Source organism: Phoca vitulina, unplaced genomic scaffold (genome assembly GCF_004348235.1).
Source record: "Phoca vitulina isolate PV1807 unplaced genomic scaffold, GSC_HSeal_1.0 scaffold14, whole genome shotgun sequence".
In the NCBI taxonomy this organism is placed as follows: domain Eukaryota; kingdom Metazoa; phylum Chordata; class Mammalia; order Carnivora; family Phocidae; genus Phoca; species Phoca vitulina.
In genome coordinates this window covers 2,755,316-2,768,156 of record NW_022589717.1, presented here as the reverse complement: position 1 = coordinate 2,768,156, position 12,841 = coordinate 2,755,316, and the positions used below count along the sequence as shown (strand labels likewise).

Sequence of the window (12,841 nt, the reverse complement as noted above, 5' to 3'; positions counted from 1 at the left end):
AGCTGGCAACAAACTTCCCCTTGGGACTCGCCTGAGAATTAAAGAAATGCTTCAGTTCTCTGTCTACCCTCTCCAGGGAGGGAAAATGGAGAAACTCAGCGGGGTCTAAGGGGCCATTTGAAACACGGCCTGTGTAAGCTTTTAAGAAACAATGTTGACTGGGCAGAATAAAGCACTAGGTTGAAAGAAAACATTTTTAAAAAGTAACTCCTCCATTTCAGTCGTTAAAAGTACCCATATCATCTCCAACCACTCTATAGCCTTTTGTTGTTGTCGTAATTTATTTTTTTAAGTAAGCTCTATGCCCAACGTGGAGCTTGAATTCACGACCCCAAGGTCAAGAGTCACATGATCTACCGCTGAGCCAGCCAGGCCCCCCTCTCTATAGCTTTTTAATTAAAAATAAAGATAAAGAAAATACTCACTACAGTTAAACATTTTTCTGTTTCTAAAACACAGACACCAGCATCAGCCATTTCCTCATCTTCTGACTCACCTGGCCAAATTCTTGTTCATACAGCTAAGACTGTACAGTTTAAATTAATATATAATACACAATTAATATAATAATTATATAAAATTGATAATACTCTCCTGTGAAGACAACAAATTTATCAGTATTTTCATTTTATACCAAAAGTGGCCACTGAGACACTCTCTAGAGTTGAAGAAGTAGCTATGGCCATAGCACGGTGTACTGCTGCAAAGTTAGAGGGCTCTCCTTATGACAACGACAAAGGGAAGTCTATTCTTCCTAAATATAATTTTAAAAATCTTTTTTCTTTTTCAGTTTGTTAAATGCTTATTTAAGTATGTACTACGTAATAGGTTCTGTGCTGAAGGATCTGGCTTTACACTGAGGACGAAATAAATTAGTTCCATCAGTGGTAAAGCATTGGATCTGTAGGAGTCAGGTGACTGAGGGTTCCAGGTTGAATTTGTCTTACTGCTAAAAAAAAAAATAATCAAAACTAATTTTGGCTTTCAACATTGCTGCACCATTTTCATTCTGAAGGAAAGAGGTAGGGGGAAAGATAGGATCTTATATTTTATTTGAAGCTAAATGTTGTCTGTCTTAAATTTCCTATTTATTTAATTTTAAGACTTAAGAAAATCATAGTTCTCTTGAAACAAAAGGGCACCTGTGTGAACTGCCTAAATAATCAGACAAAAACAAAAACAAAAAACAAAAAACAAAAGCCCAAAACAAACAATATGGAACAAATCTGTCTGGCCCAAATGGAAAACTCCAGAACTACTAAGAAATAGCTCTGAATAAAATTTCTATGAAGTTGTAATAAAATATGGATTATAATTAGGATCAGGGTGGGATATACTTCCCCCACCAACCATTATGGGACCCATAAATGTAATTCAAGGAGGGGAAGAATTTTCTGCTACTTTTCCTTGTGACTATTTTTAGAAGATCTGCTATAAAAATTAATCAGAAATGAATGTGCTTATATTACAGACTGAGTAAGACATGTACTACATAAGAACTAGCAAGCTGCTACAATAATTTCTGGCACCAAGTGAGTTTTTTCCTTTCAGCCAGACAGAATCTCATTGGCTTTGATTTTTGTTTTGCACTTCTATGCTAGTACCATTAATTACTTCAAAGTGAGAAAGGCACATTTCTACCTTGCTAACTGCTCTTCCACTTTACTCAGCTCAAGTGGAAGATTTACGGTTTCTTCTCTTTGCTGTTTCCTGTAAACTGATGTATCATACACACAATGCCTGCCCTTGGTCTCACAACCAAAACTGAATTCTAGAAATGCTGGAGCAGTCAGTTAACAGCAACTATATGTTCATTTTAACTTAATGGACTGTCATGTCAAGAAGATGATCATAAGGATTATTTTTTCAGATAGGACTTAAAAACGTATGTACTTCAACTGCTTCTCAAGGTTCTTTCTATATGACTTTTTTTCCCCTCTTGGTGAAAATGAAAAACCTACAGGGGGAAAATCAAATATACATAGTTCACAGTTGAGACAAAACAATGAGGAGATTTGGGATTTATTTTAGTTGTTATTAGCAATGACTGAATGATACACTCACTCCAATTCTACATGTAAATTTACCCACAATACTCTCTGAGTACACTAATGATCTATTATGTATTAATCTCTTTGGTTTTCACAGAGGACAGATTACAAACAATAGCAAGCAGACAGAATGTGAAGTCTGTCTGCTGGATAATTCAGAATAAAAGAATTTATAATTTCTTATTTAAAAAGATATTAATTTCCCAGTACAAATCCCTATTAGTGGTATTCAGAAGATATTTCTGTGTTGAGGACCACAGCCTGTCCTTTCTTGAGAAATGCATGTAGAAAAGATGCACGATTATTTTAATTGGAATTTTATTTTGTAAATAAAAATGGCCTAAGCAAAAAGTTGCCATGGAGAGGAAAAAATGTTTACCTGCCATACTTGAAAACTTTCATTTTTTCACAGAGGTCTTACTGTTCTTATTGAGAGTATACTTTCACAGCTAAGGGTAGATTATAGACTGTCCCCTTTACAGTTTTTATTATTTATTTATTTATTTTTAAATTTTATTTATTTGAGAGAGCGAGAGTGTGCATGTGTGAGAGAGAGAGAGAGGGAGAGAGAGAGCGTGTGCAAGAGCAGACTCCCCAAAGAGCAGGGAGCCCGATGTGGGACTCGGTCCCAGAACCCTGGGAAAATGACCTGAGCCAAAAGCATATGCTTAACTGACTGAGCCACCCAGGCACCCTCTTTTACCGTTGTGTTTTTTTTTTTTTTTAAGATTTTATTTATTTATTTGACAGAAAGAGAGACAGTGAGAGAGGGAATACAAGCAGGTGGAATGGGAGAGGGAGAAGCAGGCTTCCCGCTGAGCAGGGAGCCCCATGTGGGGCTTGATCCCAGGACCCTGAGATCATGATCTGAGCCGAAGGCAGACGCTTAGCGACTGAACCACCCAGGCGCCCCTCTCTTACTGTTTTTACGAGAGAATTTTTGTTAATACATAAGTAGACTAAATAATTTTCCAAAATGATAAACTATGGTAATAATACAATCTCTCTGCCAATTCTTGTACTTCTGAGCACTTGCATGATATCCTAATTTCATTTTTATGATTTCTGTAAGAAAACAGTATGTAAAGTTTGTTTCATTTCCATTTGATAGGTCAAGAAATCAAAGTTCAGAGAAGCTGAATGGTTGGAAGCTAATGTATCAAGAAACTCCAAAGAAGAAACTTCTACTTCTAGTCCAATGTTCTCCCCACTATATCATGTTAATTCTCTGAAGACTACATTTTGAGAAGTAACAGAAGTCAGGTGAAAAACAATTGAGATATAATAGAGGCCAGTAAAATGTAATTTAATTTAGTGATTACCTGTCATATAGTGCATTTCCTGTTTTAAGATTTCTTAACATATAGTTATTTAAAACAGTTGGTATCAAGCAGTCTTTTTGCTAATGACCCCAACCCACTGCTTTCCTGCCACTGAGGTATTTTGAGCAGAACTATCTTACCTCTGCTCCTGAATATGTATCTGTTTGGAGGATGAGTTCATCCAGATCCACATCATTACTGATTGGCATAGAGTGAAACTGCAGGTTAAATATTTCCTTTCTTGTTGCTGCATCTGGTAAAGGCACATAGATGATTCTGTCAATTCTTCCAGGCCGCATCAAAGCCTATAAAGAAGATGAGATAATGCAGATTAACCAAGCTCAAGACTGACATTCCACATGAAAGTTACCAAAGAGAGGGGATGTCTAGAATCTCATGAATAACCCACTATTACCCATAATTAGTACATAAAACAAGTACTAGTGATTCTATAATCTATTTCAAAGATTCAAACAAATCAACAATATTCAGAGTACTTTTGAAAATAGCAAAGCAATACTTCTGAGAGGCTTTCTGCTTCTCAGCAACTGTCAGGTCAATAAAAGATGGCTATTTTCTCTTAGGGAAATGTGTAATATGACTTGTATTCATTATATCAAAAGACTTTTTTTTGGAACTTCCTGCAATAACTCTTAAAATATGGGTTAAGCTGTTTTAGAGAGCCCTCAAAATAGCACAGCTCTGATAAAAGAATACTTCTAGAGCTGAAAGTAGTCAAATGAACTTCCCTCATATTTTACTGGAGGCTAATGCCTAAATTATCTTAGAGCTAATGAACTCATCTATTCAGGAAACTTTATTGAGCATGCACTGTATACCAGACATTGTTCTTGGTACTAGAAAATAGCATGAATAAGATAGATGTGTGTAAAAGTGATTGTGGTGATGGTTACATATGTCTGTGGTATACTAAAAGCCACTGAATTGTGTATTTTAAATGGTTAAATTTGTTATGTAAATTATTTTTCAATAAAGTTATTAAAACAGATATGGGTCTAAAATGTGTTAAGGGGCTGGGGCAACTTTTAGTTGGGGTGGTGTGAGAAAATCTCTCTGAGGAGGTAACTTATGCAGATACCCAAAGGAGCCAACTTTAGAAAGATATGGGCGGAAGAGAATTCAAGGTATCAAGTACAAAGAGCAAGAATGACTGATATGTTCCAGGGAAAGAAAAAAAAAAAAAATCTGTGGTAGAGTGAATAAAGGGAAAAGCGGTAGGAAATGAGGTCTGAAAGATAGTCATAGGCAGATCATAACGCCATAAAAGACATGGTAAAGAGTCTGGACTATATTCTTCTTGTAAAGAGAAGTCATTAGACAGTTTTAAGTAGAAGGTGAATTGGTAAGATTTACATTAAAGGTTACTCATGGGCTGATATCAAAAGGTCTAATTTGTGTAACTACAGTCCCAGAAGGAAAGGAAAGAGAAGATGGGGCAGAAAAAATACTTGAAGAAGAATGAGCCAAAATTTCTCCAAATTGGTAAACAAACAAATTTACACAATCAAGAAGCTCAGTGAATTCAAAATAAAATAAATATAAAGAAAACCACACCTAGACACGTCATAGCAAACTGCTGAAAACCAAAGACAAAATCTTGAAAGCTACCAGACTGAATACAGGGAACAATAATTTGAATCACCAAGGACTCTCAATCAAAACAACGAAGGGCAGAAACCAGCAGAACAACATCTTTAAAGTGCTGAAAGAATAAAAATGTCATTCTAGAATTCTGGTACCAGTGAAAATATTCTTTAATAATGAAGGAAAAATTAAGCCATTTTCAGATAAAAGAAACCAAGAAAACTTGTTTCTAGCAGAATGGTATTACAGAAAATGCTAAATGACGTTCTTCAGATTTAAGGGAAATGACATAAGATGGAAAATTGAATCTTCAGGAAGAAATGAAGAGCACTGGAAATGAAACACTACAAAACTGTACATGCCTTCCACTTCCAAAAATTTACTCTTGTTGCTGACATAATAAAAAAATGGCATTTCTTGAAGATTTAAGAGACACTCACTTATAAATAGTGAAACACAGCACATTTCTATATGTGCAGTTTTGAATGAAATACCCAGAAAAAAGATTTGATAGAAGTAAATACAGAAAATAAGGAAGACAGGAACTCTAACATGAACATCTTCTAATTAAAGAAACAAAAAACAAAAACCCTGAAAATGTAGCTGATACCACACATAAAACACTACAGAAAATACAAACATCAAGACCTCATATGGTTGCATGGTGGAATTTTGGTCTTAGAGAATCAGCACATACATGCGTGCGTGCACACACACAAACACACACACACAAATCATGATATTCTGTAAGTAATATACTGTGAGTAATAAGTTGTCCTCTGTCTCTGACCCAAGAATCTCATGTCTTTAGCCAAGCCCCCATGAAATTGTGGCAGGCTAACTTGTTAGCTTTCAAATAGGGTAAAGTCTCAGAACCTTTACAGTTCTTGACATGTATGTTCCTAATAATGGAGCCTCAAAATAATATAAAGCAAAAACTGACAGGATTAAAGAGATAAAAAGATAATTCCACAATCACAGTATGAGATTTTAACTCTTCTCTTAGCAATTACAGAACAACTAGAAAACAAATCAGTAAAGATAGGGAGGACTGAGGATCTGAACAAGACTATCAATCACTATGACCTAACTGATATTTATTTATGGACCATTATACCCAACAACTGCAGAACACATATTTTTTTCAAGTATACGTGGTATAATCAGCTCATATGATAAGCCATTAAACAAAACTCAACAAATTCAAAAGGACTGAAATCATACAAAGTAGTGCTCTGACTACAAGAGGGTAAATTAGAATAAATAACAATAAGACACAGAGGAAAACCTCAAGCACATGAAAATTAAACAACACCCTTCTAAATAAACCACAGGTCAAAGAAGAAATCATTAGGAAATTAGAAAGTGTTTCAAGTTGAATGATAATGCAAATCTAAGATACCAAGATTTGTGGAATATACAGTGTTAGAGACAAATTTATAACTTTAAATGTTTATGGTAGGAATGAATTCCAAAATTAACAACCTAAGGTTCAAGAGTAAGTACAAGGAAGGAAATAATAAAGATGAGAGCAGAAATCAATGAAATAGGAAACAACAGAGAAAATTGAAAGTCAAGGGTAGTTCTCTGGAAAGGTTTTTTTTAAAGATTTATTGATTTATTTGAGAGAAAGAGAGAGAGAGAGAGAGAGAAAGCACATGAATGTGCAGAGGGGCAGAGGGAGAGAATCTCCAAGCAGACTTCACGCTCAGTGCAGAGCCCAACGTCAGGCTTAATCTCATGACCCATGAGATCATGACCTGAGTCGAAATCTGTAAAGATTTTAAAAAAACTGATTAAATTCTAACTAGATTGAACAAGGATAAAAAGAGAACAAATCACCAACATCAGAAATGGAAGAGAAGTTATCACTACAGATCCTACAGATAGCAAAAAGAATAATGAGAACACCATGAACAACTTTATGACAATAAATTCAACAACTTTGATAAAAAAAATAAGTTTCTTAAAAAATCCAGTTGTCAAAATGGACACAAAATGAAATTTAAAAAATCAGAATGACCCTATATTTATTTTTTAAATGGAACTGAATTAAAAATTTAATTTATTATGACTTTTACACCTAGGCCTAGATGGTTTCACTTCTGAATTCTATTAGAGAAGAAATAACATCAAGATTGTACAACCATTTCAGAATAAAGAGAAGGGAACACTTCTCAAGTTGTTTTAGAAGGCCAACATAATACTAACTCCAAAACCTAACAAAGGTATCACAAAAAATGAAAATTACAGATTAATGACACTCATGGACACAGACCCAAAAATACTTTAAAAATATTAGCAAATAGAATCTCACAATGTATGAAATGAATAAATCATCTTAACCACATCCAATTGGTATAATTCACCATATTAACAGAATAAAGGAGGAAATTCACATGATCTTTTTAGTATGTGCAAAAAAGCTTTTTGACAAAATTCAAGATCCACTCATGTTAAAAAACCTTCAGCAAATTAGTAATAGAAGAGAACTTCAATATGAGAGGTGGTATCTAGAAAAACCAACAGCTAATATCATAATTAATGTTGAAATATTGAATGCTTTCTATCAAGAACAAGGTAAAAACTCACCACTTCTACTGAAAAATATAATAGAGATACTAGTCTTTATGAAAAGACAAAAGACAAAAACTGGGTGGGGGGGAAGACATATAGAACTTGGAAGAGGAAAAGGTAAAACTATCCTCATTTGAAGATGACATGATTGTTTCTGTAGAAATACTAAGGAATCTACAAAACTACTAGCAAGATTACAGAATATAAGTTTATTATAAAAAATTGTATTTTATATATTAAGCAGTAAACTAATAGAAAATGAAGTTTTAAAAATCCACTTTATGAGAATACATGAAAAGCATAAAAGACAGGAATAAAATTAATGAACACTTCACTGGAAACTAGAACACTATTGAGAAAAATTAGAGACCTACATAAAGAGAGATACATCATGTTCGTGAATTAGAAGACTCAATATTAAGATATTCACTCTTTTCAAATTTATCTATAGACTCAATGTAATTCCAATAAAAATTTCACAAGAGCTTTTTTAAAAAAACTGACAAACATTATAAAATTTATATGGAAATGCAAATGAGAATAGTGAAAGCAAGTCAAAAAAGAAAAAAGTTGAAGGACTTACACTACCTGATTTCAAAACTTATAACGCTAAAAAAACCAAGACAGTGTGATAAGGTCCAGAGGAGATAAATATAGATCAACAGAACAGATAAGGGAGTCCATAATGGTTTTTATTCTTACGGCATTCAACTAGGAAAGGAAAGCATTAAAAAAATAATGCTGTAACAATTAGACACTCATATATATTTATTTATAAAAAAGATTTATTATTTTATTTTTTTATTTTATTTGTCAGAGAGAAAGAATGCACAAGCAGGGGGAGCAGCAGACAGAGGGAGAAGCAGGCTCCCTGCTGAGCAAGGAGCCTCTTGCAGGACTTCATCCCAGGACCCTGGGATCATGACCTGAGCCAAAGGCAGACACTTAACCGACTGAACCACCCAGGTGTCCCTTATTATTTTATTTTAGAGAGAGAGAGAGCACATGAGGAGGGGAGGGACAGAGGGAAAGGGAGAAAGAGTCTTAAGGAGACTCTGCACTGAGCATGGAGCCCACCTGGTGCTCCATCTCATGACTCTGAGATCATGACCTAAGCCAAAACCAAGAGCTGGATGCTTAGCCAACTATGCCATCCAAGTGCCCCTAGATACTCATATTTTTAAAATGAACACTGATCCTTACTTGACATTTCAAAAATTAACCTGACATGGATCATAAACCTCAATGTATGAGCTAAAACTACAAACTTCTAGAAGTATAAAAAATTAACAAACTGGTCTTTAAAAAATTAAATTTTTTTCTCTTCAAAACATACCTTTAAGAAAACAAAAAGGCAAGCTACAGACTGGGATAAAATGTCAGTAGGCATATCTGACAAAAGAATTTTGGATCCAAAATATATAAAGAACCCTTAAGAATAAATAACACAACCAACAGAAAATGGGGAAAAAATCTGAACAGAATTTCATAAAGGAAACTATATGGTTGGGAAGTAAGTAAATGAAAAGATGTTCAACATCACTAGTTATCAGATCAAAGCAAATTTAAACCACAATGGGATGACATCATTACATACTTATAAAAAATACTAAAATTAAAGACACTGACAATACCAAAGATTGAAAAAGGTCAGTTTCTATAAAAGTTAAACATTTCCCACCATAACAACCTAGCTACTCTACTCTTAGGCATTTACCCAAGAGGAACAAAAACATATATCCAGACTTGCACATGGATGTTCATAGCAGTTTTATTCACAATAGCCTCGAACTGTAAACAACCCAAATGTCCACCAATTCACGCATGGATAAACAAAGTATGTATATACCTATAAGCGAACACTAATTGGCAATAAAAATGAACAAACTACCAATACACTTAACAACATGCATGAGGTCTCAAATCATTTTGTTGAGTTAAATCAGATATGAAAGAATATATATTATATAATTCCATTTATCTAAAATATTAGAAAAAGCCAATCTAACCTATAATTACAAAAAGCAGACCAGTGGTAGTTTGAAACCTGGGGCAGAAGAAAAGATGGATTACCAAGGGGGCAAAAGTAATCTTTTGGGGTTGATTGAAATATTCTATACCTTGATTGCAAAGGTGGTGTCACAGGTTTATATATATGTTTACATTAATTGTACACTTTAAGTTGATGCAGTTTATTATGGTATGTGAATTATAAATAAAGTTGATTAAAAAAAGTAGTAACTTGTATTTGTTAGATTCTCAGTATTTATCAAACAATCGGTAAATTCAAGGGCATTGGAGATGTTCTCAGATTGTCTCTATCTGGAAAGGTTATCTCCTTCAACTAAGCAGTTTGAAAAAAGTCATACAGAAGTGGTCAATAAAACAAAAATAAAAGAAGAAGTGGTCAATAAGAGAAGAAATACTTACTTAATAACATCAATTTTTATGATTTGGCCATGATGATAGATTGGCAGGTATCACAACCATTTCAATCCTATAGTCAACTCTTCCTCTCTCTTTTAAAAATTTGCTTTATCATGTTTCTGTTTAGAGTTCTAAATCGATTGTTAAAACTCATGGGATCAATTCCACTATATCTCATACCAGTGCTTCATAAAATACTCCAGTAAATGTTAACAGATGTAATACAGAAACAGATTTTCTTATTAAATGTTTGGGGAAACAATGGTTAGAAGCAAAATTAAACAGGTTTCCTTCCATATGCAAAAATTTTTGGAACCCTAACTAATAGATATTACAAATTTCCAAGAGAAGGCTACAGTAGTATATGCAAATTTTATCCAAAATTCTAATCATAAAACATCTCAAAAGTTAATATTCCATTTTCACTTTGGAGAATGCTGGTATGTACTTTCTGCGTATGTCTCAATACCTACAGTACGGTGAATGTCTACCAGATAACTATTAATTCTTAAGTTATGTATAAATTGGCAAGCAAAAAGTCAATTAACAAATACACAGTAAAGATAACTTCCTTTGTTTAAAAATGACTGTTTTAATTATTTATAGACTATTCTCCACACCCAACAATAGAACATTAGGTAAAAATGATGTATGATCAGCTTCCTTGAAATGTACTTTATAATTAAGTACTCAAACTGCATGTCAATTACGGGGAATCACTTCTCCCCTACCTAAAACAAACGCAGGATTCAGTAAATTAGAATGATTCCGGTAAATATATGTTTTAAAATTATTAAAAATGTTAGTTAAGGCAAATAACATTAATGTTTATATGGCCCTTAAGAATGTATAAAGCACTTTTCACATACTGTATTTTACTTAATATTTCTCCAAATCCTGTGAAGTAGTTATTGTCATACCCCCATTAAGAAAAAGGAAATGAAGCCCAAGAATACACAACAAATGGCACAAAGTAGGCTGGGTGTTGAATCAGTCCACTTTTTACTTTATTATCCTACCAGGACAATGATACACAGTATGGATGGACAAATGAATAAAACTCTTGTTCTGAAATATGATATAGGTAACAAAAGAAATTTAAATAATTCTTGCATCAAAAAGTTATCCTTTTTACCCAAGGGAAAACTCATATTCTAGGCTATTTTAAAATTTCCTTTCTGATAGTTGAGAGAACAACACAGCAAAGGATATAGAGCACACATGTCATCTAAGTCACTGGAACAACACTCAGCATGCATCTGTGCCCCCTCCCCCCCCACCAAGTTGTAACTGTCCCTGGGCAGTGCAGGTCGAGTATACTTCAATGATTATAACATTGTCTGGGCCAACAGCCAGAGCTGGTCTTTTTCTGGTCTGATCTTGTCAGTGAAAGTTAGCTTAAAAAATAGTAGGAAAGAGCTTTCCTTCCTGTAGAACCCTGAATGAGTTAACACCCTTCCTAGAATTTCTTTAAAAATACTGTTCTGGGATATTAGGGTGGAAGAATGTATTCTGAATGATGGCATGTTCTGTTATTTTAAAATCAACATATGACAACTCTCAATGAAAAAATAAGCCAAGTCTTCCTAATACTACCCTGAGCCCTTCTAGCCCCAAGGTCATAGATACTGTGGCTGCTACCTTAAAACTCTATTTAAAAATATTACAGGGCAAACTGCCTTTTCAAGAGAACTTACTCAAGACCTTGGCAAGTCCCTATGTCTCAGCCCTAGTTTCTTCAGGTGTGAGAAGGTGGTTCTTTACTCAGAGATGGCTGTGTATATCTGACAAGAATTCTCCTCAAAATATACAGATGAAGAAACATCCCCACACAATTTTGTTAAATAATTCCAGAAAGTTCACCTGATATGTGCTTGTGCACCCAAGACTATGAATTATTAGATAAACTTTTATATGAGATTCAACCCTGATTCTAGGACTCCATTATAGTATCTTTCCCAAGGAAACTCCCACAGCTTATGTTACATGGTCATTACTGAAAATGTGTTATTATTATTTTAGTGATTACACCAATTAATTAAACTAATACCATTATCTTTTCTTCTTCTGACCTTTACAAAAAGGACTTAAAAGCATTTCTGGTATTGCATATTAAGGATTCTTTTTTTTTTTTTTTTTAAGATTTTATTTATTTGACAGAGAGGGAGAGACAGAGCATGAGCAGTAGGGAGGAGGCAGAGGGAGAAGCAGGCTCCCCACTGAGCAGGGAACCCAATGTGGGGCTCGATCCCAGGACCCTGAGATCATGACCTGAGCAGAAGGCAGATGCTTAACAGAATGAGCCACTCAGGTGCCCCTGAGTGGATTCTTAATGATCCAACTCTATTACCACAGTTACAGGGCTACCTTTTCTTTTTTATAAATTCTGAAATTTGACACTTTTAATTTCATATTCTATTAAATGCTCAAATCTAATTCAGTTAGCATAGAAATACTTGTTCAGACCAAGGCATTAAAATAGACACTTTGAAAAAATCAGGTCCCATTACTCCCATTCATTTCAAATGATCAACAGGGTGTGTATGTGACCGTAGGGAGTGCCTTCCTCTAAGGAAAGAAAAGCAGCAATGAGTCTTTACATTTTACTCTAATAAAAACATATCAGTGTATCATGATTCATGGAGAAAATAGTTCCAGAAACTGGGAAGAGAGGTGGATCCTTGGTAACAGCTCTGATTTATTTAAAAGAAACCCTGAACTGGGGCGCCTGGGTGGCTCAGTCGTTAAGCGTCTGCCTTCGGCTCAGGTCATGATCCCAGAGTTCTGGGATCGAGCCCCGCATCGGGCTCCCTGCTCGGCGGGAAGCCTGCTTCTCCCTCTCCCGCTCCCCCTGCTTGT

At 34.6% G+C, this 12,841-nt stretch overlaps 1 protein-coding gene across 3 annotated transcripts in view; it reads right to left on the bottom strand.

The window, feature by feature from the left end:
• SPATA5 (spermatogenesis associated 5) overlaps positions 1-12,841 on the bottom strand; it is a 335,078-nt gene that overhangs the window by 71,182 nt on the left and 251,055 nt on the right. For 2 of the 3 annotated variants that reach the window (XM_032412773.1, XM_032412774.1), the window contains one exon: positions 3,514-3,678. In XM_032412773.1, the coding sequence (XP_032268664.1) occupies positions 3,514-3,678 (165 nt within the window). Of the gene's footprint in view, positions 1-3,513; positions 3,679-12,841 lie in introns of those variants that run through there. The other variant, XM_032412776.1, reaches the window with a different exon arrangement.